This window comes from Oncorhynchus kisutch, linkage group LG18, assembly GCF_002021735.2.
Source record: "Oncorhynchus kisutch isolate 150728-3 linkage group LG18, Okis_V2, whole genome shotgun sequence".
Taxonomy (NCBI): Eukaryota; Metazoa; Chordata; class Actinopteri; order Salmoniformes; family Salmonidae; genus Oncorhynchus; species Oncorhynchus kisutch.
In genome coordinates this window covers 84,036,578-84,063,751 of record NC_034191.2, presented here as the reverse complement: position 1 = coordinate 84,063,751, position 27,174 = coordinate 84,036,578, and the positions used below count along the sequence as shown (strand labels likewise).

The 27,174-nt window shown below is 42.5% G+C and overlaps 2 protein-coding genes across 2 annotated transcripts; one reads left to right on the top strand and one right to left on the bottom strand.

Moving 5' to 3' along the window:
• Positions 1-1,324: 1,324 nt before the first annotated feature.
• fam162a (family with sequence similarity 162 member A) lies at positions 1,325-15,876 on the bottom strand. Its single transcript, XM_020473002.2, has 5 exons — positions 15,432-15,876; positions 12,047-12,187; positions 9,497-9,608; positions 5,245-5,353; positions 1,325-1,982 (listed from the first exon to the last, which is right to left on the bottom strand). The coding sequence occupies exons 1-5, from the start codon at positions 15,472-15,474 to the stop codon at positions 1,869-1,871; spliced, it is 519 nt and encodes a 172-aa protein (XP_020328591.2). The 5' UTR covers positions 15,475-15,876; the 3' UTR covers positions 1,325-1,868.
• A 203-nt stretch (positions 15,877-16,079) lies between these two features.
• mix23 (mitochondrial matrix import factor 23) lies at positions 16,080-26,647 on the top strand. Its single transcript, XM_020473000.2, has 6 exons — positions 16,080-16,340; positions 16,573-16,692; positions 21,538-21,663; positions 24,850-24,996; positions 26,154-26,213; positions 26,338-26,647. The coding sequence occupies exons 2-6, from the start codon at positions 16,642-16,644 to the stop codon at positions 26,386-26,388; spliced, it is 435 nt and encodes a 144-aa protein (XP_020328589.1). The 5' UTR covers positions 16,080-16,340; positions 16,573-16,641; the 3' UTR covers positions 26,389-26,647.
• The last annotated feature ends 527 nt before the right edge of the window (positions 26,648-27,174 follow it).

Below are 27,174 nucleotides of genomic sequence, written 5' to 3'. Positions count from 1 at the left end.
TTGTCAGCACATTCAACTATGTAAAGAAAAAGTATTTAATAAGAATATTTCATTCATTCAGATGTAGGATGTGTTATTTTAGTGTTGCCTTTTTTTTTTTTGAGCAGTTTATATAACTGTCTATACACACCATCCTAAATAACTACTGTCCATTGTTTTTTACTCATAATTAGAAACTAAGTTTATTCTGCCCGAGGATCAATACAGCTGCATTAGACAAACCATGTTTGAGGGGAGGATGGATGGGGCCATGTATACAACCTACTTCCCTCAGTAAGAGCATTGAAGATGGGTCATGGCTGTGAGAGCCAGAATTCTTACTGGTTGGTAGATGATCAAATACTTGTCATGCAATAAAATGCAAATTAATTAATTAAAAATCATACGTGATTTTCTGGATTTTTGTTTTAGATTCGGTCTCACAGTTGAAGTGTACCTATGATAAAAATAACAGACCTCTACATGCTTTGTAAGTAGGAAAACCTGCAGTGTATCAAATACTTGTTCTCCCCACAGGTTTCATGGTTCGACAGGAAGACAAAGCGATAAGGGAGAAACAATGGTTTATTAGCCTAAGGTGATCTGACCTGACCGCAACCCCCTTGATGCCTAATCCAAAAACCTCCACCTGTATCACCTCCAGCACTGCTATTCCAAAGACCTCCACCCGTGTATCCCCTCTAGCAATCCAGCGACTTCCTCCCACCCACCCAAATACATTCCAAAGCCATCAGGCCCCTACAGATAACCATTAACTTCTGGTGTAGACCCTCTAAACCTCAGCACTCCATCAGTGACAGGAATAAGTAGATATCCTATTCTCAAAACACCACCATCCTAAATAAAACTACTGTCTACACCCACACAAGCCTATAGAACTAGTCTATACACACACCATCATTTATATTCTGGAAACTGATATCTCATTCTGATATTTCTTGGTATTTGTGTGTATTAAGTATTACTGCACTATTGGAGCTAAAAAACAAACAAACATTTCCCTGCACCTGCAAAATATGGGTACGCGACATGGTTCGGACAGGTCAGTCTGTTTGAAAGGACCCAGAGGAGGAGTTCTCATCCTGACCAACCATTGGTCAAGACACTGTGCGCTGATGCATTTAGATCAAGAAAATAACTTGCAGGTACATTCTATTGTATAATGGGTTGGAAAGTCATCCAGAATCTCTCTCCGGTGTGTGAGACCCTCTTACCCAAGTGCAGCTTCTATTAAATATAGACTTTAGTGTCCATAGACCCAGTGTGCAGTTCCTTCCATCTCCTAACAGTACAGATCGGGCTCCCTAAAAACACAGGACACCAGTTAAATGAGACATTTTGATATTTAATCCATTAATTTAAAAGGAAAACAACTTTTCGGTGTGAGGTTATCTTAAGAAAACAAAGAACCAGACATATTAAAGAAATACAGCTGCGAGCAATATGGGCTGTTAACTACTATACTGAAATCCTAATTACTGATTGGAGGAAATAGTCCTATGGTACTAGAGATCGAGGTTGAGTAGCTGGGTACAGCAGCTGCAGAACCACTGTTGGTCCAGTCAGGGAGTTCTTATAGTGTGACCATAGAGGTAGGTAGAGGACTCATCTTTGTATCTGTGCCATTATCGTGTATGTGACAGAATGAGCAGTGCCATTGAGGCCATATCCATTGTAAAGTAGTACATTTTCTTATTGGCCAATTGCTCTCCACTCAGTTGACTACTTTAAAATGGTGTAAGCCCTCTATGGCAATGTCCATGCTAAAATGGGTTTTATCCATGAGGAGTCCTCTCTCTACAGAGTGTGACAGACAGGAAGAGTCAAGTGCGGGAGCTTTTCCAGAGTGACACAGGAGGGTGTCTTCCTCAAGAAGTCTTCTCAACAGCAGCAGCCTCCTCCCTCTCCATCTTGGCCTCCTGCCTCCATCTTGCTTTCTTTTCCATGTTCTGAGCTGTTAGAGACTCATGCCTGCCGGCAGCCTGGGGAAACACACACAATTGGTCAGTCGATCCTTCTCACCACACACCTGGGGCAGCGAAACGATTGCCGGGATTCAATTCCAGGCGCATTTTAGCAGACAATTTATGCTTGAGCCGACATGCACAGCATTTTCCTGTGAATGCGAACTCCGTGAACGTCAGGGAAATTACTTTTAGAAAGGGGCATTGCTGGCTGTCCAGTGTATTTATTACGGATTAGGGCTGTTGCAGTAACCGTATTACCGCCACACTGGCAGTCACGAGTCATGAAGGCAGTAAAATGCCACATGACCTTTTAGTCACGGTAATTAGGCTTCTCCAAGCTCGGATGCTGCTGATGGGCATTTGTAGCCTACCAAACTTTCTGGTACTCAGCACTATAAGGTCCCTCTAATCACTCTGATATCAATTCAAATGTAAACGAAAACCTAATCAAACACTTCATGAGAGCCCATGTTGCGCAACATCTCTATTTAAGATGACATGGATTTTTTCCCCGCTGCCCATTTCGATACAGGTGCATAATGGTCCATTTTAAAATCAAAACAAATGTCACATTATTTAGTATGTAAAGACAAGAATAAATACAACTTTTTTTTTTTACTTGTCTGATGGTGACAACCTATCACTTGTGAATTACCAAACAAAAAAAACCGTCCTCTCACTGTCAACTGCGTTTATTTTCAGCAAACTTAACATGTCTAAATATTTGTATGAAGAGCAGTTTCAACAAAAGCCAAACTGATGAACAAGTTCCACAGACATGTGACTAACAGAAATTGAATAATGTGTCCCTGAACAAAGAGGGGGGGGGGTCAAAATCAAAAGTAACAGTCAGTATCTGGTGTGGCCACCAGCTGCATTAAGTACTGCAGTGCATCTCCTCCTCATGGACTGCACCAGATGTAACAGTTATTGCTGTGAGATGTTACCCCCCCCCCCCTCCTCCACCAAGGAACCTGCAAGTTCTGACATTTCTGGGGGGAATGGCCCTAGCCCTCACCCTCCGATCCAACATGTCCCAGACGTGCTCAATGGGATTGAGATCCGGCCTCTTCGCTGGCCATGGTAGAACACTGACGTTCCTGTCTTGCAGGAAATCCCGCACAGGACTAGCAGTATGGCATTGTCACTCTGGAGGGTCATGTCAGGATGAGCCTACAGGAAGGTTACCACGTGAGGGAGGAGGATGTCTTCCCTGTAACGCACAGTGTTGAGATTGCCTGAAATGACAACAAGCTCAGTCCGATGATGCTGTGAAACACCGCCCCCGACCATGAGGGACCCTCCACCTCGATCCCGCTCCAGAGTACAGGCCTCAGTGTAATGCTCATTCCTTCAATGATAAACCCAAATCCAGGTATTAGACAGGTATTTACCTCTCCATGGTTGCAGGATCTTGTCTATTTTTACAAGTTTTGTATTGAAATTCATTATGGAGAGCTTATTTATACATTTTGTGTTATGAATACCAAGTATGTCTACTTCACCATCAGCCCATTTTATAGGTAAACTGCAGGGTAATGTAAAATGTGTATTTTAAGGATCCAATACGTATTATTGTACACTTCATAATTAGGTTTTAAACACCTTTGTTTTTAATTAAGCCTTGGATTTCAAATCCTCTAATGTTATTGGATCTGATTTTAATAGCTAGCATTTCGATGGCCATAACGAATAGATATGGTGACAGTGGACACCCTTGTTTAACTCCCCTTGACAATTCAAAACTGAGAAGTAGCCGTTATTTACCATTTTACACCTGGGATTGCTATACATTATTAATACCCATTTTAAAAGAGAATTACCGAAATTAATACATTAAAAATCAGGTATTTATAAATAACATCCAGTCTTACTTTATCAAATGCCTTTTCAAAATCCACTATAAATACCATTCCTGGCTTCTTATACGTTTCACAATGTTTTATTAGTTCTAGTAGTGGTCGTATATTATCTCCAATGTATCGTCCATGTAAAAAACCGGTCTGATCAGGATGAACAATACTTGGTAAAAATCCTTTTAATTCTGAGTGCTATACATTTTGCTAGTATTTTAGCATCACAACATGTGTAAGCGACCTCCAGTTTTTAGATAGATTGGGTCTTTATATTTTCCATGTGGGTCTTGTTTTAATAGAGAAATCAGACCTTCCTGCTGAGTACCTGAGACTATCATTTCTATAGGTGTATTTAAAACAGTATATAAAAAAATACTTGATATACCATCAAGCCCTGGGTTTTTTTCCCCAGACTGAAAGGATTTTAATAGCCTCAAGAAGTTATTCCTCTAATTTGGCCTTCGCATTGATCTTTCTGTACATTTTGGTTGATTTTATTTATTTTTAAAAATATTATTTAGAAAGAATTCCTGACCGTAATCGTCATTCAGTGGGAGGGGATGAAAGAGACCTAAAATAATTAGCTTCCTCTTAAAACATAATTCTGAGAATCATAGATGACTCAGTCTTCAGTAACGAGTTTCTGCAAATTATTTTTGTTAGCGTTCCTGTATTGGAGATTCAGGAAGAATTGTGTGCATTTTTCCTCCATATTCCATCCAGTTTGCTTTATTTTTGTAATAGGTTACATTAGATCGTTCTGGAATAAGATCAAGTTCTTTTTGTTTTTCCTCTAACTTATTTTGCATCTCTGTAGTATCGTCTTTGTTGCTATCTGTACTATTAGTTCATAGATTTCCCTTTGTTAGTCTTGTTTCTTTAGCCAGAAACTGCTTTTTTTAAATTGATGAATATTGAATGACCCCTGAAGGTACATTTATTTAAAAAGGTATTCCAAACAATAAAAGGGGATTTTCTGAACCTATATTATAATTTTAAAAAATCAGTTATAAATGATTTTGTCTTAGTTTACTGGATGACAACTTATTTTTTAATTTTGATTAAATTTCCAACATCCCCCGTCCACGTGGAACATATATAAGAGTTATGTGAATGCCAATTAGATGATCCGAACGCATTGGATTGAATTCCGGGCTATATGTCCCACCATATAGATGTGTATAGGATTCTAGTGACCAAAAGTATTTTTTGCATGGGCTGAAGTAGACAACTGGGTGGCACTTCCTATGGGTTAAGGAAGGATCACATGATGCCATCCAGGTCATCAGGAGGGATCAGCCAATTAATTATACTGCTGAGCAAACATTCGTAACTCCAGGGGGCAGTAAATCACCAACCTTTGGTTTATACCCATTCTTCCCCAGGATGACAGTGAACAGGCAGGCTGTAATGATACTCACCCTCTTCCCCAGGATGACAGTTAACAGGCAGGCTGCAATGGTGGCAATCATCATCCCGTAACACGCTTTCACTCTCACCCTGTTCCTGGCTGCATCTAGCATCTCAAACCTGCAACACACAAACACAAATAGACACGGTGACTGAATTAATCATGAAGTGTATATGGGGAGGTTGTCCCCACAGACTATTGAAAAAAAAACACAAAAAAAACGTTTGAGCAAAACAAAGGGCAAACCACAGCATTTAACCCCAGCAAGGTGACTGGGAATATGGTTGAATATAAACAGTGTAGCTATTCCTTCCGCAAGACAATCAAACAGGCACAATGTTTGTCTCTGTACTATGATGGACTACCAAGGGAAAACCACATCGCAGACACCGAAGTCTTGCTCACGGACAAGCTTAATACCGTCGCCCTCTTTGAGGATAACCGTGCCAGACACAGCCCTCCCCCAAAGACTGTGGGCTCTCGTTCTCCGCAGCCGACGTGAGTAAGACATTTAAGTGCGTTAACCCTCGCAAGGCTGCTGGCCCAGACGGCATCCCCAGCCGCGTCCTCAGAGCATGTGCAGACCAGCTGGCTGGTGTGTTTACATGCAAGGCTGCTGGCCCAGACGGCATCCCCAGCCGCGTCCTCAGAGCATGTGCAGACCAGCTGGCTGGTGTGTTTACATGCAAGGCTGCTGGCCCAGACGGCATCCCCAGCCGCGTCCTCAGAGCATGTGCAGACCAGCTGGCTGGTGTGTTTACATGCAAGGCTGCTGGCCCAGATCCAGAGCTGCTTTTAGATGTGTGCAAATCAAATAGTATTGGTCACATACACATGGTTAGCAGATGGTCACATGGTTAGCAGATGGTCACATGGTTAGCAGATGGTCACATGGTTAGCAGATGGTCACATGGTTAGCAGATGGTATTGGTCACATACACATGGTTAGCAGATGTTATTGGTCACATACACATGGTTAGCAGATGTTAATGGTCACATGGTTAGCAGATGTTATTGGTCACATGGTTAGCAGATGTTAATGGTCACATGGTTAGCAGATGTTATTGGTCACATGGTTAGCAGATGTTATTGGTCACATGGTTAGCAGATGTTATTGGTCACATGGTTAGCAGATGTTATTGGTCACATGGTTAGCAGATGTTATTGGTCACATGGTTAGCAGATGTTATTGGTCACATACACATGGTTAGCAGATGTTATTGGTCACATGGTTAGCAGATGTTATTGGTCACATGGTTAGCAGATGTTATTGGTCACATGGTTAGCAGATGTTATTGGTCACATGGTTAGCAGATGTTATTGGTCACATGGTTAGCAGATGTTATTGGTCACATGGTTAGCAGATGTTATTGGTCACATACACATGGTTAGCAGATGTTAATGGTCACATGGTTAGCAGATGTTATTGGTCACATGGTTAGCAGATGTTATTGGTCACATGGTTAGCAGATGTTATTGGTCACATACACATGGTTAGCAGATGTTATTGGTCACATACACATGGTTAGCAGATGTTATTGGTCACATACACATGGTTAGCAGATGTTAATGGTCACATACACATGGTTAGCAGATGTTAATGGTCACATGGTTAGCAGATGTTATTGGTCACATGGTTAGCAGATGTTATTGGTCACATACACATGGTTAGCAGATGTTATTGGTCACATACACATGGTTAGCAGATGTTATTGGTCACATGGTTAGCAGATGTTATTGGTCACATACACATGGTTAGCAGATGGTCACATACACATGGTTAGCAGATGGTCACATACACATGGTTAGCAGATGTTAATGGTCACATACACATGGTTAGCAGATGGTATTGGTCACATGGTTAGCAGATGTTAATGGTCACATACACATGGTTAGCAGATGTTATTGGTCACATACACATGGTTAGCAGATGTTATTGGTCACATGGTTAGCAGATGTCAATATGAGTGTAGCGAAATGCTTGTGCTTCTAGTTCCGACAACGCAGTAATAACCAACGAGTAATCTAACCTAACAATATCACAACAACTACCTTATACACACACAAGTGTAAAGGGATGAAGAATATGTACATAAAGATATGAATGAGTGATGGTACAGAACGGCATAGGTAAGACGCAGTAGATGGTATCGAGTACAGTATATACATATGAGATGAGTAATGTAAGGTATGTAAACATTATATTAAGTGGCACTGTTTAAAGTAGCTAGTGATACATTTATTACATAAATTTTCCATTATTAAAGTGGCTGGAGTTGAGTCAGTATGTTGGCAGCAGCCACTCAATGTTAGTGGTGGCTGTTTAACAGTCTGATGGCCTTGAGATAGAAGCTGTTTTTCCGTCTCTCGGTCCCGGCTTTGATGCACCTGTACTGACCTCGCCTTCTGGATGATAGCGGGGTGAACAGGCAGTGGCTCGGGTGGTTGTTGTCCTTCATGATCTTTTTGGCCTTCCTGTGACATCGGGTGGTGTAGGTGTCCTGGAGGGCAGGTAGTTTGTGGCCTGTCAGGAAGTCCAGTACCCAGTTGCACAGGGCGGGTTTGAGACCCAGGGTCTCGAGCTTGATGACAAGTTGAGGGTACTGTGGTGTTAAATGCTGAGCTGTAGTCGATGAACAGCATTCTGACATAGGTATTCCTTTTGTCCAGATGTGTTAGGGCCGTGTGCAGTGTGGTTGAGATTGCGTCGTCTGTGGACCTATTTGGGCGGTAAGCAAATTGGAGTGGGTCTAGGGTGTCAGGTAGGGTGGAGGTGGCATGGTCCTTGACTAGTCTCTCAAAGCACTTCATGATGACGGAAGTGAGTGCTCCGGGGCGGTAGTCGTTTAGCTCAGTTACCGTAGCTTTCTTGGGAACAGGAACAATGGTGGCCCTCGTGAAGCATGTGGGAACAGCAGACTGGGATAAGGCTTGATTAAATATGTCCGTAAACACACCAGCCAGCTGGTCTGCACATGCTCTGAGGACGCGGCTGGGGATGCCGTCTGGGCCTGCAGCCTTGCGAGGGTTAACACGTTTAAATGTTTTACTCACGTCGGCTGCAGTGAAGGAGAGTCCGCAGGTTTTGGTAGCGGGCCGTGTCAGTGGCACTGTATTGTCCTCAAAGCGAGCAAAGAAGTTGTTTAGTCTGTCTGGGAGCAAGACATCCTGGTCCGCGACTGGGCTGGTTTTCTTTTTGTAATCCGCGATTGATGGAAGACCCTGCCACATACCTCTCGTGTCTGAGCCGTTGAATTGCGACTGTCTCCATTCTGACGCTTAGCTTGTTTGATTGTCTTGCAGAGGGAATAGCTACACCCTATTCGGTCATGTTTCTGGTCACCTTGCCCTGGTTAAAAGCAGTGGTTTGCACTTTCAGTTTCGCGCGAATGCTGCCATCAATCCACGGTTTCTGGTTGGGGAATGTTTTAATAGTTGCTGTGGGTACGACATCATCGATGCACTTGCTAATAAACTCACTAACTGAATCAGCGTATTCATCAATGTTATTTGACGCAATGCGGAACACATCCCAATCCACGTGATCGAAGCAATCTTGAAGCGTGGAATCAGAATGTTTCGGACCAGCGTTGAACAGACCTGAGCGCGGGAGCTTCTTGTTTTAGTTTGTAGGCAGGGAGCAACCAAATGGAGTCGTGGTCAGCTTTTCTGAAAGGAGGGCGGGGGAGGGCCTTATATGCGTCACGGAAGTTGGAATAACAATGATCCAGGGTTTTACCAGCCCTGGTTGCGCAATCGATATGCTGATACAATTTAGGGAGTCTTGTTTTTCAGAGTAGCCTTGTTAAAATCCCCAGCTACAATGAATGCAGCCTCAGGTTGTGGTTTCCAGTTTACATTGAGTCAAATAAAATTTGTTCAGGGCCATCGATGTGTCTGCTTGGGGGGGGGGGGGAAATATATAAAACCAGGCAGGACATTTCAAAACTCTACACAAGTTTTCCTGTTAGAGTGACCATGTTAAAGAGGGATCCTTGTGAGGGTGATTAAGTGTATTGAACAGAGGGGTGTGTGTGCGTGCGTACGTGCCAGTGTGCTACTTCTGCTTCATATCAAACCAGCAGATCATTTCTCAGATGTCAGGAACCCAAACCACAGCAATTACTTAAAACATTAGCTGCTACAGAGACACACACCTGAAAGAGTGAGAGAGGCAGAGAGACCTCATTTGAACTATTAAGAGCCAAATCAGGGGCGGGTGTGTTGGGAGGTCTGTTTGTAAACAGGAAGTGTCCACTTACGACACTAGCTCTGGGATCTGGTCAGGGGTCTTGAAGCGTCCAGACCAGACCAGGATCCTCCGGTCCATGGGAGAGGGTCTGTAGCCAGGGAGTTTAAAGGCTGGACGGGGATCTGGGAAAGGACACAACAATCAATACACAGACAAGGTCACGAAAACCATGTGATCCTGGATGGCCAGATAGCGAGCAACAATGAAAAGAAACTGCCACGTGGGGAATCTAGGTGGCTCGTTTTAGCTTGTTCTTGATATCATGTCTTGTTTTGAGGTGTTTGACTGATGTCTATGCCTAAAATTCACTCATTATGCAAATGTATTGATGTTTCAATAAACATTGAAGAAATGTAGTTTACGTGTCGTCTATCTAAACCAACCTTGTCTGTTTTGCCCCAACCAACAAACTTCAGCAGTTTGGTTGTGCATCATGAATTCAGCATAGCAAGTTTGAATGAAGGTCTGGTTATTAAATGGGTAAATAGTTTAATCCATTCTCCGGAAGCCCTGTCCGAGCCAGAACAGCCCGTAGGACAGGACCCCATCCCTGTTTCTGTAGCAAGTCAGCTTGATGTACTGTATGTACACCTCCTGGACAGGGCTATAGTTAATTGTATAGAGACTAGGAGGTAGACCGATTATGTTTTTTCAACGCAGATTCCGTTTATTGAAGGACCCAAAAAAGCCCATACCTATTAAACCGGCCTATATATATATTTGTAATAATGACAATTACAACACTGAATGAATACTTATTTTAACTTAACATGTAAATAAAAATCTATTTAGCCTCAAATAAATAATATGTTCAATTTGAGTGTAAAATAATGCAGAAAGTGTTGAAGAAAGTAAAAGTGCAATATGTGCCATGTAAAAAGCTAATGTTTAAGTTCCTTGCTCAGAACATGAGAACATGTGAAAGCTGGTGGTTTCTTTTAACACGAGTCTTCTATATTCCAGGTAAGAAGTTTTAGGTTGTAGTTATTATAGGACTATTTCTCTCTATACCATTTGTATTTCATATACCTTTGACTATTAGATGTTCTTATAGGCACAATAGTATTGCCAGCCTAATCTCAGGAGTTGATAGACTTGAAGTCAAACAGCGCTGTGAAGCAAGCATTGCAAAGAGCTGCTGGCAAACGCAGGCAAGTGCTGTTTGAATGAATGCTTACGAGCCTGCTGCTGCCTACCACCGCTCAGTCAGACTGCTCTATGAAATCATAGACTTAATTATAATAAGCACAGAAATACGAGCCTTTGGTAATTAATATGGTCAAATCCAGAAACTATCACTCTGAAAACAAAATGTCTATTCTTTCAGTGAAATATGGAACAGTTCAATATTTTAGCGAACAGGTGGCATCCATACGTCTAAATATTGCTGTTACATTGCACAACATTCAATGTTGTGTCATAATTATGTAAAATTCTGGCAAATTAATTACGGTCTTTGTTAGGAAGAAATGGTCTTCACACAGTTTTCAACGAGCCAGGCGGCCTAAACTGCTGCATATACCCCACTCTGTTTGCACAGAACGTAAGAGAAGTGACAATTTCTCTAGTTAATATTGCCTGCTAACATGAATTTCTTTTAACCTAACATGCAAGTTAAAAATATATATACTTGCGTATTGATTTTAAGAAAGGCATTAATGTTTATGGTTAGGTACAATGACAGTGCTTTTTTCACGAATACGCTTGTTAAATCATCCCCCGTTTGGCGGTAGGCTGTGATTCGATAATAAATGATCAGGCACAGTATTTATTAATTGCAACGAGGGACAAGCTAGTAAAACTAGTAATATCAACCATGTGTAGTTAACTAATGATTATGTTAAGATTGATTGTTATAAGATATGTTTAATGCTAGCTAGCAACTTAACTTGGTCCCTTGCTGCACTCGTGTAACAGGTGGTCAGCCTGCCACGCAGTCTCCTCGTGGAGTGCAATGTAATCGTCCATAATGGGCATCCAAAAATGCTGATTACCGATTCTCAAGTTTTCATTACGTTGGCCCTAATTGAGTCGGCCATGCCGATTAATCATTCAACCTCTAATAGAGACAGTTAAGAGTCAGATTTAGGAATCATTGAATTTCACACGCTCCGGCTGTTAGCGTTGACCAACATTGGTTACATCCCTTCCCTCATTCTCAGGAGTGAACTTTCTCCCAGTTTCTATGGCTACTAAATGTCAGGCACCCCTGTGGCTTAAGACTAGACTGAGATCAGATAATTAATGAAGATATTATTACTGAGATATGAATGACGAGTTGGCTCAGTGAATTACTAACAGATAACTCCAGTACACAGCTGATGTTGACATGACTAGCTGTGCTATCTTTTGGAGGAACCTCGTCCACCACATAAGTATTTAGTTTTTTATGTACTGTGGGTCCACTGGGAACAAAAAGACTCTGGAATGACTTCCTGACTGAGCACACAGCCAAAGGCTGGAGAACAAAACAGACAGGGTCAGAGGCTGGAGAACAGGATCAGGATAATTAAATCAGCTGAACTCCTCCCTCACCAGGGAATCAGGTGTGTGTTCCTACCATGTGCTGGGACTGCAGGTGCTGCAGGCGGAGGTTCTGGGTTTCCTGTCTGAGGTTTACTGCACATCCTCCTCTGTCCCCCCAGCTCAGCCAGAGCTCTGCTCCGTCCCCCCATCTGTCCCACCTGTCTGCACCATTGACCTGTGAGAGAGACCACCACATCAGTCAGAAGAGACCTTTAACCTCCACAACAGAAAGAGAGCAGCATCAGCTTCAATGAGAACAGTCTAAGTCTCGAGTAGCTCAGCAGTCTAAGGCACTTCATCACTACAGTACCCAGTTCGAGCCCAGGCTGTGTCACAACCTCCTTTCACAGGGAGTCCTATAGGGCAGCGCACAATTGGCCCAGGGTTGTCTGGATTAAGGGAGGGTTTGGCCAGGAGGCTTTACTGGGCCCAACGCACTCCAGCTACTCCTTGTGGCGGGCCGGGCGCCAGCAGGCAGACTTCAGTCATCAGTTGACCGGTGTTTACTCCGACACATTGGTGTAGCTGGCTTCCGGGTTAAGCGGGCTGGTGTTAAGAAGCGCGGTTTGGTGGGTCATGTTTCGGAGGACGCACGACTCGACCTTCACCTCTCCCGAGCCCGTTGGAGAGTTGCAGCGAAGAGACAATATCGGAGGAAACACTGCCGAACTGACAACCAATACCACTCCTCCTGAGTGGTGCCTCAGCACTGCCTTAGACCGCAGCGCCACTCAGGAGGCCCGGACTACATTTTTTTTTTTAAATAGATAAATCAGGTATTAGCTAGGAACATCCAACAGCAGGTGACAACATACCCAAACCACAAATTGTGTCATATTTCTACTGCGCTACTCACTGTGTTCACTAGTTTACCGACCTCTTGCACAGTTAAAAGTTGCTTTGAGATTCGATATTCCCATCTTCACATGTCAATAGCTCGCAAACAACTAAGTCCGGGTCTGAGGAGCCATTTGGCGTAGATGCTAGCCTAGCTGCCCATCACCCTAGCAGGGTTTTCTTGATGGCATGAACACAGCCCGCAACGCGGTTAGCCCTTGAGGCTGGGCCTGAGGATTGTCTCAGGTCAGTGGCTGTCTAGATCCCTGCTGTTTTCAATCTTCTCTGACCTGCCCTGTCTGGAACTGAAGCCACTCTGACATTGTCTTGGCTGTGTGCTTAGGGTCATTGTCCTGTTGGAAGGTGAACCTTAGGAATTCAGACTGGGGCTGAGTGCTCTGGAGCAGGTTATCATCAAGGATCTCTGTACTTTTTCTCTTCTTTCATCTTTCCCCTCGATCCTGACTAATTATAGAGTTACCAGCCTCAAATTGCAGCCCAAATAAATGCTTCAGCGTTCAAGTAAACAGACACATCAACTGTTCAGGCGTGACTCAGGCCTTCATGGTGAAATTACTGCAAAGAAAGGACACCAATAAAGAGACTTCCTTGGGCCAAGAAAGCAATGGACCGTTGGAAATTTGTCCTTTGGTCTGGCGGCACAATTGGAGATTTTTGGTTCCAACCGCCGTGTCTTCGTGAGACGCAGAATAGGTGAACATATGATCTCCGCATGCGTGGTTCCGACCGTCTAAGCATGGAGGAGTTGTGATGGTGCTCTGCTGGTGACAAGGTCTGATTTATTTAGAATTTAATGCACACTTAACCAGCATGGCTACCACAGTATTCTGCAGCGATACGCCATTCCATCTGGTTTGCGCTTCGTGGGAGTATCATTTGTTTTTCAACAGGACAATGACCCAAACACACCTCCAAGGCTGTGTAAAGGCCGTTTGACGAAGGAGAGTAATGGAGTGCTGCATCAGATGACCTGGCCTCCACAATACCCCAACCTCAACCAAATTTAGATGGTTTGGGATGAGTTGGGCCGCAGAGTGAAGGAAAAGCAGCCAACAAGTGCTCAGAATGTGGAAACGCCTTCTAGAAACTGTTGGAAAAGCATTACAGGTGAAGCTGGTTGACAGAAAGCCAAGAGTGTGCAAAGCTGTCATCAAGTCAAAGGTTGGCTACTCTGAAGAATCTCAAATAAATTTAGATTTGTTTAACACTTTTTTGGTTTTTCATAGGTGTTATTTCATAGTTTTGATGTCTTCAATATTATTCTACACTGTAAACAATAGTACAAATAAAAGGAAAACCCTTGAATGAGTAGGTGTTCTAAAGCTTTTGACCGGTATGTATGCATGTATACACACACAAATGTTGGAATAATTTTCTGTGCAGACTAAATTGTGTGCAACTTGCCTCCTTATCTAAGAGATAATTACCAACATTCTACTCCCTTTGCGGAGTTAATTTTTCCAAGGTAATGTACAGAACTGAGGCGTTTATCCCGCTTATACTACAGCTGCCAAAGAAAACAATATGAAAGCCCACATTTAACAGTAGAAATGTATTTTCGCTGATATCTTCATTTATAAGCAAATTTCATACTTTCTCATCTTTTGGTATATTATTGCATCATGATTGCAAGGTGCCCCAATAGCTGGTTATAATGTCCATTCTCAAATGCCCTTCCAGCCAATCAGAAATTAGTATTCAACAATATCGTGGTATAAATAAGTAAGAGCTTAGAAGAGCTACAGAAATTGTAATGTTTCAAATATTTATATAAGTGTGCAAGTGCTTTATGGGAAACCCAAAGGGTGTGCAATGTGTTTCCCTACGCTGTGAACAATCTAATGTTGGTTTGATGTGCCTAGGTCATGTGATCAAGAAGCTATTGAAATTAGTCAAACTAAAACTAACAAAATTAAGGTCAAAGAAATTCATGCATTTTTTCAGAAAACCAAAGGTTATGTGATGTTTGTTCCTACCATTTGAACAGTTCAAAGTTAGTTTGGGTGTGTCACATGGTCAAGGAGATTAAAAAGGGGTGCGCAACATACTGAGGTTGCTAGGTCACATGGCTGAAGTGAAATTTTGAATACCGAAATTGTAAAAAGTTCCAGATATAATTGTATAAGTGCTTTATGGGAAAAACGAAAAGGTGTGCAGCATGTGTCCCTCCCTTCTGAACAGTTTAAAGTTGTTTGAATTTTCTCGAGGTGGTCAGAGTGATTGAAATTTGAATATTTTAATTATGCAAATTTGTTGACGGTACCTAACTAGTTGCATTAGACCATGGGCCAGGCTGCCTACTCCATGCCGTGTGATACTGAAACTCAAGTCGGAATCGGGAAAATAAGAAATGTCCAATGTTGTACACCATTTTCCTAACCTGAATACTGTACTTCAAATCGTTTACGAGCTATTTAAGTTTGAAACTCCAAATGTCTGGTGAATATCGAATCTCAAACCAACTATCACGGTTCTCGACCGTCTGTCGTACGTGATAGTTGTCCCACAATGTTCTTCAAACCAGATATAGAACGGTTCAAACACCGACATGCCATACTCACCTATGGTCGTGCCAAGGGCATTGTAGGGTCTGATGAAGTTCATGCTAAAAGATCTTAAATAAGATGCGACCTTTTTATGCCATGAAAACGTAACAAAAATTGTATTCGACAGTTCCCTTCAGCTGTTGAAAGTCACGCAGCACAATACATGTACGACCCAAGATATATAACTGCGACCGCTAAGGGGGTGGAGAAGGCTCTTCACTAGTTACCACAACCACAAAGTAAGAATCATGTCTAAACCACGCTTATTTCTACAATGTATCTCTTTAAAACCTGATTTTAAACCTAACCCTAAACATAACCACACTGCTAACATTATGCCCAACGTAGACCAAAAAGCAAATGTTAATTTTCATGAAGTTTTACGATATTGCCAATTCTGACTTTGTGGCTGTGGTAACTAGGGACAAATGCGTTGCAGGGAAATAAGAAGGACCCTACATGAGCGCAGGGGACCTTACTATCGCCTGCTCAATAAAACATGTTACACAAAGATATTGTAAGGACCCTGGGTTTATAAGCGCAGATATCGACAGTCGACAGCCCGCTGGACTTCGGGCTTAAAATGTCGAGGATTCGAGGCCTGCTCCCTGCCTGTTTCATTACAATACATATTTCAGAAATGTTATAAAAATTAAACAATGCTATTCAGTGTCTTTGATGGTACTTCAGACAGAGCTCAGCTGGTAACTTAGTACCTGTTCTGTTCTTCTTCTGTGGATTTTATATGGCGGTTGGCAACCAACTTCAGGGTGCATTTACCAGTCACGACTTTCAATGTAATATTTAGCGTTGTGTGTCTCAGCCGTGTGAATACACTTACCTTCCTACTCTCTCGGCCTGAGGACCTCCCTGTCCCCACTTTTTCCTGGATCTTATACAGGTGTCTTCACAACTCTTATACAGGTGTTCCACAACTCTTGCCATTTATTTTTAATCACGGTTCTACCTGTACTGTACATTGACATGGGGCTTGAAAGAGGCACCTTTCAGAATTAAGTGCCATGTTAATTCGGCGAATCTTTGGTGCAAAATTATGAACGGACATTTCTTTATCATATCGTAATATTGTATGTTAATTGGTTTGTTATTTCAGTAAATATCGTTTTTATCATTTGGATGTGCTTATTATGTTCAGGCAATCGGACAGGGCACGTATTTCACGTGTTGCACATGTAGGACCTGCGGGAGGACCTTGTAGTCCACAATGGCGGCGCCCGACGGAACTTTAAACTGTGAGGACTTTTCAATGTTTCAGGTAATACTCGTGTCATCTTTTTGTTTTCCATGAATAGCATTTTAGTATGACATTCACGACAACCGATAAACACGGATAATTGTGAAGCTCTGTGTCGTGATCGGATTGAATGAGTGACACCTGTATGGACCTAGCTCTCAAACTTGTGCAACCCCGTATTATCGGTATATTCAACAACGTATAAGAAATCTATTATTGTCAACGGTATTATCCTGCGATCAAAAAATGTTAGCTAACCGGTTAGCAATTAGCATGCTTGACATTTCAGTGGAAATACTAATATTATCAGCTTTTTTGATAAGCGGTTTAGCAAAGAAAATACATCCCGTATCGGCATACGGTCCCCAGTTATTGGCCACCATACAATTGTGTTCAATTACAATATCTATTTAATTGTTTAAAAAAGAGACTAACCTCGTCTCCGAAGTGTTTACTATACTGAATACAAATATTAACGTACCTGAGGGTGGTGGCGTGACAGGTTGCTGGTGGAGGTTTTCCTTTTCTGTGCTGCATGTTTTGTGCCCCTGAGAGCCAGCACCTTCTGCCTGTTCCGGTCGCTATGGCTGGTGCAGTAGATACAGTGCTGCAACAGAATTTGCCTCCTCTGTTGCAAGCAATGTGGGGGATCCACTGCGACAACCATTGGTCACCTGGCCACTCAGCCTGTCTGCCAGGGTCTGCCGAGGTACACCATGCACCTTGGTAGATAAGAATAGAAATACTCGTGGTATTCTCCTAAAAACAAAAAAGTAGAGTAGCAGCAGCATGCAAAAAAAGGGTTGGGGTTAATGCAGATAGTTTGGGTTGCCATTTGATTAGCTGTTCAGCATTATTACGGTTTGGGGGTAGAAGCTGTTCAGAATTCTTTTCTGAACAGCACTTTGAGATATCAGCTGATGTACGAAGGGCTATATAAATACATTTGATTTGATTTGATTTTTGGACCTAGACTTGGCACTCTGGTACCGCTTGCCGTGTGGTAGCAGATAGAACAGTCTGACTTGGGTGGCTGTAGTCTTTGGCAATTTTTAGGGAATTCCTCTGACACCAACTGGTATAGAGGCCCCAATGATGTACTGGGCCCTACGTTCTACCCTCTGTAGCGGTCGGAGGCCGAGCAGTTGCCATACCAGGTGGTGATGCAACCAGTCAGGATGCTCTCGATGGTGCAGCTGTCAAATGTTTTGGGGATCTGAGGACCCATTCCAGATCTCTTCAGTTTCCTGAGGGGGAATAGGCTTTGTTGTGCCATCTTCACGACTGTCTTGGTGTGTTTGGACCATGATGATTTGTTGGTGATGTGGACACCAAGGAACTTGAAGATCTCAACCTGCTCCACTACATCCCCATTGATGAGAATGGGGGCGTGCTCGTCCCTCCTTTTCCTGTAGTCCACAATCCTCTCCTATGTCTTGATCACGTTGTGGGAGAGGTTGTTGTCTTGGCACCACACTTCCAGGCCTCTGACCTCCTCCCTAGAGGCGGTCTCATCATTGTCAGTGATCAGGCCTACCACTGTTGATGTCTACAAACTTAATGAGTCGTGCTTGGTCATGCAGTCATGGGTGAACAGGGAGTGCAGGAGGGTACTAAGCACGCACCCCTGAGGGGCCACCGTGTTGAGGATCTGTTAGGGTGGTATGCAAATTGGAATGGGTCTAGGGTTTCTGGGATGATAGTGTTGTGAGCCATGACCAACCTTTCAAAGCACTTCATGGCTACAGATGTGAGTGCTACGGGTTGAAAGTAATTTAGGCAGGTTACCTTGGTGTTCTTGGGCACAGGGACTGTGGTGGTCTGCTTGAAACATGTAGGTATTAGAGACTCGGCCAGGGACAGGTTGAAAATGTCAGTGAAGACGTTTGACAGATGGTCGGCGCATGCTCAGAGTCCACGTTCTGGTAATCCATTTGGCCCTGCGGCCTTGTGAATGATGACCTGTTTAAAGGTCTTACTCAAATTGGCAAGCATGATCACACAGTCGTCTAGAACAGCTGGTGCTCTCATGCATGCCTCAATGTTGCTTGCCTCGAAGCGAGCATAGAATTCATTTAGCTCGTCTGGTAGGCTTGTCACTGGGCAGCTCATGGCTGTGCTTCCCTTTGTAGTGCCCTCAATCTCACACAAATTATCAAGGAACCCACCAGGTACAACCCTAACCCTAAACATGGGCACCCTCAGACATTATCCTGACCAACTTGCCTTCCAAATACACCTCCGCTGTCTTCAATCAGAATCTCAGCGATCACTGCCTCATTGCCTGTATCCGCTACGGGTCCGCGGTCAAACGACCACCCCTCATCACTGTCAAACGCTCCCTAAAACACTTCTGTGAGCAGGCCATCCTAATCGACCTGGCCTGGGTATCCTGGAGGGGTGCCTGGTCATTCCCCATATCAAACATCTCCAATCCAAAATCAAATCTAGAGTCTGCTTTCTATTTCGCAACAAAGCCTCCTTCATTCACGCCGCCAAACTTACCCTAGTAAAACTGACTATCCTACCGATCCTCGACTTCGGCGATGTCATCTACAAAATGGCTTCCAATACTCTACTCAGCAAACTACAGTGGGGCAAAAAAGTATTTAGTCAGCCACCAATTGTTCAAGTTCTCCCACTTAAAAATATGAGAGAGGCCTGTAATTTTCATCATAGGTACACTTAAACTATGACAGACAAAATGAGAAAAGAAAATCACATTGTAGGATTTTTTATGAATTTATTTGCAAATTATGTTGGTAAATAAAAATAAGTCTGTTATCGTTTGCAAGCCCTGCCACATCCGACGAGCATTGACACCTGACACCTGTTTGATGGTTCATCTGAGGGCATAGCATGATTTCTTATGAGCGTCTGGGTTAGTGTCCCGCTCCTTGAAAGCGCCACAGCTAGCTAGAAGGGGTGTATTTAGTCTTAGAGAACTTACTGTTCTTTTCCAGTCCATTAAAATGTTTAGCTTGAGGTGATTTAGTACTCCAGTTGGGAGGAAACTAGCTAGGCGGCATTCTGCCTTCCCCCTACAGTTCTCAGCCATTAGCTTCGCCCACGACGGCCTCATGTGAACTATAACCCAGACGCTGTGTTTTAACTTTTAGAAACGTGAATAATCATTGCTTGCGATACGACTTTTGAAAGATATGGCCTTGATCTTTTATCAGCAAGAAAGAATCCTTTGAATAAAAAAAAGATACAGATACAAACAGCTATGGAGCCTCCATCTACACTTCCACTACAGTTGGAGTTGCTTACGAACTGGTGTTCAGACCAGATTGCAGAATAATAGTGAAGACATCAAAACTATGAAATAACACATATGTAGTCATATAGTAACCAAAAAAGTGTTAAACAAATCCAAATATTTTATATTTGACATTCTTCAAAGTAGCCACACTCTGCCTTGATGACAGCTTTGCACACTCTTGGCATTCTCTCAACCAGCTTCATGAGGTAGTCACCTGGAATGGATTTCAGGTGACTACTGTCGGCGATGGAAACACATTGAACTTTAGATTGTTACTCGGTACATGAAAACTTAAGCAAAAAATAAAATGTTGTGTGCACTACATCATCGCGCACTGATTTTTAACCACAAGTCAGTTTGGTGGAAACACACCACTGTTGGGAAAATTTGCATATTTTCTTTATGTGGATTTTAGAATACTCGCATGAAAATCTGTCACGGATTGGATGGAAACCTAGCTAGTGACGCCAAATTCACTCTGCTTCTTCCATAGCCTGAATACCTGTCTTGAATTTAATTCACGACCTCTACAGGCCTGAATGTTGAAGAAAATTATATTTTAACGTACTTTACCGGTTGTCTGTGTGGTTGGTCCTTATGCAGGTAGGAATGTGAGACAATACTGTATATTCCCTGAAAAGTATAATTACATCAACTTTTCAAAGCGCTGGTTGTGTGTTCAGATTTTTAATACATGCACACATACTTGACGAGCTGGTGCACGTGTTTACATGGTTCCGCACATGCTTTAGGTGTTAGAAATCTGAATGAACTACCAGTTTATTTAATTATACTTTCCCGTGGATATTTTCCTACCTGCAAAAGGACCAACCACACGGACAACCCGTAAAGTAAGTTCAAATGTAATTTTATTCTACATTCTGGCTTCTAGAGCTTGAGAGGAAATTTTGCAAAATAATGTATGGCATTAATTTGACTGAACCAGAAATGCATAAACCAGAGCTATCACAGTCTGATGTCAGGCAACATCTTCACTTGCATTGAATGCTGAATGTACTCTGCTGTTTTAGCAATCATACTATTTCCCCTGGCTTAGATTGTGCAACGTGCATAACAGAATGGTCAGGTGACACCTATTGTTTACGCACGTAATACTGTGTTACAGTTAGCTAGCTAAATATGTAGCCTAATGTCTATGTCAGTTAGCTATGAGTTCTACACATTCATTCATGCTTTTAAAGAAGAGATAGCTAGGGTCAATGGATGTTTCACACCCCATATGTAGTTAGCGCTTGACAACCTTTTGCTTGTGGCAGGGGTGGACTGGGACCAAAAATCAGCCCTAACACAACTTGTTTTTCTTCTTTGAAGCCCCAATTCTTTTTGCCAGAAAATAATTATTTTGCACAACAGCAAAAAACTAATTATAGAGGCCCACTGAGCTAAAGATGCCCGAAGTACCAGATGGCCAGTCCGCCCCTGGGTCTAAGGACAGTGTCTCTGCCTCAGTTGGCCTCTCAGAAGATCTGCACTCTTCTATATTGTCAGTAGACTGTGTCTATTTTGTCAGTAAACTCTGTCAATAAACTGTCTGGGTCTGTCTGTCAGTAACAATCTGTCTGTCCCTCCCTAATCCCCAGGATGTTCTGAAGGTGATGCGTAACATAGATGACCGTATTGTCCATTCTCTCAACACCACCGTGCCGACTGTCTCCTTCTCAGGCAGAGTGGACGCCTCCCAGACATGCAGACAGCTCTATGAGTCTGTGAGTCACAGCTTTAACCTTTAACCTCTCCCTCCACACAGTATACCTTAAGCCTGTGATATCTGGCATGCTGTAGCCTTTGCATTGGATAGTGCTAGATTCTAAATAAACAGAGTAAAACTCACGGACGACTAAGAAAAGCTCAAACCAAGTTTATTCACCCACTGTGTCAAACAGCTGAAAAGACAAAGATATGTTTCCACAAGTATATATATTTATACCCTCTACTGGGTGGAGTCAACTAGCCAATACATCTGTTGCTAGGCAGGAAATTAATATGGTCAAATCCGGAAACGATCATTTCGAAAACAAAACGTTTTTTCTTTCAGTGAAATACGGAACCGTTCCGTATTTTATCTAACGGGTGGCAGCCATAAGTAAATATAATACTAAATATTCCTGTTACATTGCACAACTTTCAATGTTATGTCATAATTACGTAAAATTCTGGCAAATTAGTTCACAACGAGCCAGGCGGCCCAAACTGTTGCATATTTCCTGACTCTGCGTGCAATGAAAGCAAGAGAAGTGACACAATTTCCTTAGTTTAATATTGCCTGCTAACATTAATTTCTGTTAACTAAATATGCAGGTTTAAAAACATATACTTCTGTGTATTGATTTTAAGAAAGTCATTGATGTTTATGGTTAGGTACAGTCGTGCAACGATTATGCTTTTTTCACAAATGCGCTTCTGTTAAATCATCCCCCATTTGGAGAAGTTGGCTGTCTTTGTCAGGAAGAAATAGTCTTCACAGTTCGCAACGAGCCAGGCAGCCCAAACTGCTGCATATACCCTGACTCTGTTGCACAGAATGCAAGAGAAGTAGCAACATTTCCCTAGTTCAAATAAATTCACGTTAGCAGGCAATATTAACTAAATATGCAGGTTTAAAAATATATACTTGTGTATTGATTTTTAAGAAAGGCGTTGATGTTTGTTAGGTACACATTGGTGCAAGTACAGTGTTTTTTTTGCGAATGCGCTTGTTAAATCACCCGTTTGGCGAAGTAGGCTGTGATTCAATGATAAATTAACAGGCACAGCATCGATTTATATGCAACGAGGACAAGCTAGATAAACTAGTAATATCATCAACCATGTGTAGTTAACTAGTGATTATGTTAAGATTGATAGTTTTTTACAAGATAAGTTTAATGCTAGCTACCACCTTACCTTGGCTCCTTGCTGCACTCGCATAACAGGTAGTCAGCCTGCCATGCAGTCTCCTCGTGGAGTGCAATGTGATCGGCCATGATCGGTGTCCAAAAAAGCAGATTACCGATTGTTATGAGAACTTGAAATCAGCCCTAATTAAATCGGCCATTCCGATTAATCGGTCGACCTCTGGTTTGTGGTGTTGGCGGTCTGTGGTGTTGGCGGTTTGTGGTGTTGGCGGTCTGTGGTGTTGGCGGTCTGTGGTGTTGGCGGTTTGTGGTGTTGGCGGTCTGTGGTGTTGGCGGTCTGTGGTGTTGGCGGTTTGTGGTGTTTGTGGAGGTGTGATTTTTGTGTTTTATGTTTGTTGTGTATTTGTGGTGTTTACAGTTTAAGTCGGAAGTTTACATACACTTACTTAGGTTGGAGTCATTAACTCGTTTTTCAACCACTCCACAAATTTCTTGTATACCGACTACCCAAAACTATAGTTTGTTATGACATCTACTTTGTGCATGACAATTTTCCAACAATTGTTTACAGACAGATTATTTCACTTATAATTCACTGTATCACAATTCTAATAGGTTACAAGTTTACATACACTGAGTTGACTGTGCTTTCAAACAGAAAATAATATCATGGCATTAGAAGCTTATGATAGTGCCTCTTTGCTTGACATCATGGGAAAATCAAAAGAAATCAGCCGAGATCTCAGAAAAACCTCCACAAGTCTGGTTCATCCTTTAGAGCAATTTCCAAATGCCTGAAGGTACCACGTTCATCTGTACAAACAATACTATGCAAGTATAAACACCATGGGACCACGCAGCCGTCATACCACTCAGGAAGGAGACTCCTTCCGTTTCCTAGAGATTAATGTACTTTGGTGCCAAAAGTGCAAATCAATCCCAGAACAACAGCAAAGGACCCTGTGAAGATTCTGGAGGAAACAGGTACAAAAGTATCTATATCCACAGTAAAACGAGTCCTATATCGACATAATCTGAAAGACCGCTCAGCAAGGAAGAAGCAACTGCTCCAAAACTGCATAAAAAAGCCAGACTACGGTTTACAACTGCACACAAGATCATACTTTTTGGAGAAATGTCCTCTGGTCTGATGAAACAAAAATAGAACTGTTTGGCCATAATGACCATCGTTATGTTTGGAGGGAAAAGGAGGAGGCTTGCAAGCCGAAGAACAACATCCCAACAGTGAAGCACGGGGGTGGCAGCATCATGTTGTGGGGGTGCTTTGCTGCAGGAGGGACTGGTGCACTTCACAAAATAGATGGCTTCATGAGGATGGAAAATTATGTGGATATATTGAAGCAACATCTCAAGACATCAGTCAGGAAGTTAAAGCTTGGTCGCAAATGGGTCTTCCAAATGGACAATGACCCAAAGCATACTTCCAAAGTTGTGGCAAAATGGCTTAAGGACAACAAAGTCAAGGTATTGGAGTGGCTATCACAAAGCCCTGACCTCAATTCTATGGAAAATATGTGGGCAGAACTGAAAACGTGTGTGTGTGTGTTCAAGGAGGCCGACAAACCTGACTGTTACACCAGCTCTGTCAGGAGGAATGGGCCAGAATTCACCCAACTTATTGTGGGAAGCTTGTGGAAGGCTACCCGAAACGCTTGACCCAAGTTAAACAATTTAAAGGCAATGCTACGAAATACTAATTGAGTGTATGTAAACTTCTGACCCACTGGGAATGTGATGAAAGAAAGGAAAGCTGAATAAATAATTATCTCAACTACTATTCTGACATTTCACATTCTTAAATTAGAATCGCCACTTTAACTGACCTAAGACAGGGAATTTTTACCAGGAGTAAATGTCAGGAATTGTGAAAAACTGAGTTTAAATGTATTTGGTTAAGGTGTATGTAAACTTCCGACTTCAACTGTATGTGGTGTTTGTTGTATTTGATGTTGTGTATATGTGGTGTCATGTTTGGTGTTTTTGTGTATGTTGTGTTTGTGTTATGTTTGCTGATGTGTTTGTGGTGTTGTGTTGCAGCTGATGGAGGCCCACCTGAGCAGAGACCGAGCCATTAAGACGTGTATAGCCCAGACCTCTGAGGTGGTGGGCCAGCTGAGAGAGCAGAGGGCCAAGGACGGAGACAACATGACAACTGTCAAACTACTCAGGAAGGAACAGACTAAGGTAATACATTACCTATACTACACTATGATCCACACCACACTGTACCAAGGTAATACATGACCTATACTACACTATACTAAGCTAGAGCCCTTCACGTAGCTGCCCCCACCCCCAAACATCTTCCCGCTGCTATACCCCTCCATTGTAATGTCGGTAGACCGCTGCCATTTTTTTGACAACACAAGTTTATTTATCACGTACGCTGAATATAACCTTAGTGACTTACTTACTTACAGGCTCTAACCAATAGGGCAAAACAGGTATTAGGTGCAACACTATGTTGAAGCCAGCTAGCCAGGCTAGGTTTATAAGATTCTCTACATATTTTATAGATAAAAACAACTAAATTATATATGCATACAATGTTGTTTTCATTGTTGCTTGAACAGTCGCTAAGATTATTTGCTTTTGATCCTTGCAAAATCCCTATTTTGGATGCAGCAGATGTTAGCTAAAATGCCAACACCAGACCACGACTAACGTGGAAAAGACACACGAGGAAAGACACAGGCTAAGTGAGGCTACATGCTAAATACATTACACAGTAGATTGAGGCGTCAAATGTTATAAATGGCTATAAACTTAACGAAATAGAATAATATATATCTTAAACGAGGCATGTGTCACACAGCATAAATGAGCTAGCATGGCTGGCTAACATCTTGGCTAGCAGGCTAGAAATGACATGACGCACATGGAACAGGAAAATACCTTGTAAACATTATTAACATGGTAAAGTTCGCCATAACAATGGCTCCCTTAACAGCAATGAAGTAATGACCTAAAGAAGCAATAACAGTACTGACACTTCGATGCCCTAAAACACAGGTCAAACAGTCAGTCCATTCTGTCCACGATCTCACTCTGATGGCAGCAGCGAGGTTCAGTGAGGCACACTGGGAATGGCGAACTGTGATTGGCTGATACAAGTGAGGTGACTTGTAGGTACCACTAATAAGAAAATAAGGAGTGATGGACAAGCAGAACAAACTACCAGTTCAGGGTTGCTAAAACTGCTAACGAGGAGCTGGAATTCTTAACACTAGTCCTCAATAGTCTCCAGGTTTCTGTTGGCAGTATTTGACTGTATTAGAAGCAGGGTTCAGTGTTACCTTGTTGTAGTGTGTCTGAGTGTCTGTCGGTCTTTTTTCCTCCAGTTAAAACTCATGCGGTCGGAGCTGAATGTTGAAGAGGTTGTTAATGACAGAAGTCTGAAGGTAAGAACATCACTCTGACCTCTCATCTCATGGCCTGTTTGACCTCTCAAGCACACTCCCAGGATCTCTCACACAGACACAGATATATGCACTTCAATGACCTCCTGTGCTGTTCCTTCCTCAGGTGTTCAGTGAACGGTGCCGGACCCACTACACGCCTCCTACGGTCAAGTGACTATCTGAGCTGCTCTGGTGAGAATAGCTGCAGATCCAGGTGGCTGCATCAGAATCAGAACCAGACCGAGCCATTGAGTCATCCGTGGACTTGACCTGAGGGACCCCTGCCCTCCAGCCGACCACACTGTTATCATCCATGGGGACCGCTGTGTTGCCTCACAACAAGGCCACCTCTGTCAAGCAATCTGCTCTGTTTATTTTCATGATTGTAGTTTTTATTTGAATTTTTTTAAACAATGAAGTGTTTTCCAATGGCCCTCTGGTGTCTGACTTCTTCTTTTAAACAATGAAGTGTTTTCCAATGGCCCCCTCCCCAGTTGAGGCGTAACTTAATGTCCTGCTACACTAGACTTGCTGAGCGTGAGACACTCCTATTAATTTCAATGAAACCTGGGTGGAAATGTCTGCTCAATCTAAAATGACAACCAACTGATTGCAGCATTACTGCAAAAATTGAGAAGGAAAGTTGGAGAAGGTAAGGAACTTCTGTCGGCCCTGCATTAAAGACCAAAATTGGCTAAAGAATTGTGATGAATGGAGTACACCAGTAAAAAAAAAAAAAATTGACAGCTGTGCCATACATGTTGCAAAATAGTTGGGAGGAGATTTTCGATGTACTGATTACATGGTTTATGAACTGATACACAAAACGACGCCGGATTGAAATGATTATACAAAATTCTTGCAACCGATAGAATGTTATATACTGTACAGTTGAAATCGGAAGTTTACATACACTTAGGTTGGAGTCAATAAAACTTGTTTTTCAACCACTCCACAAATT

Bases quoted from the DNA above. Each gene is read 5' to 3' on its own strand.
- fam162a (XM_020473002.2), bottom strand. From the start codon at position 15,474: ATGAACTTCATCAGACCCTACAATGCCCTTGGCACGACCATAG. The intron at 5,354-9,496 runs GTAAGTGGACAC...TGTGTGTTGCAG, and splicing joins CAGATCCCAGAGCTAGTGTC to GTTTGAGATGCTAGATGCAG. The intron at 1,983-5,244 runs GTGAGTATCATT...GTGTTTCCCCAG, and splicing joins CTGTCATCCTGGGGAAGAGG to GCTGCCGGCAGGCATGAGTC.
- mix23 (XM_020473000.2), top strand. From the start codon at position 16,642: ATGGCGGCGCCCGACGGAACTTTAAACTGTGAGGACTTTTCAATGTTT. The intron at 16,693-21,537 runs GTAATACTCGTG...CCTAATCCCCAG, and splicing joins AGGACTTTTCAATGTTTCAG to GATGTTCTGAAGGTGATGCG. The intron at 21,664-24,849 runs GTGAGTCACAGC...GTTGTGTTGCAG, and splicing joins GCAGACAGCTCTATGAGTCT to CTGATGGAGGCCCACCTGAG.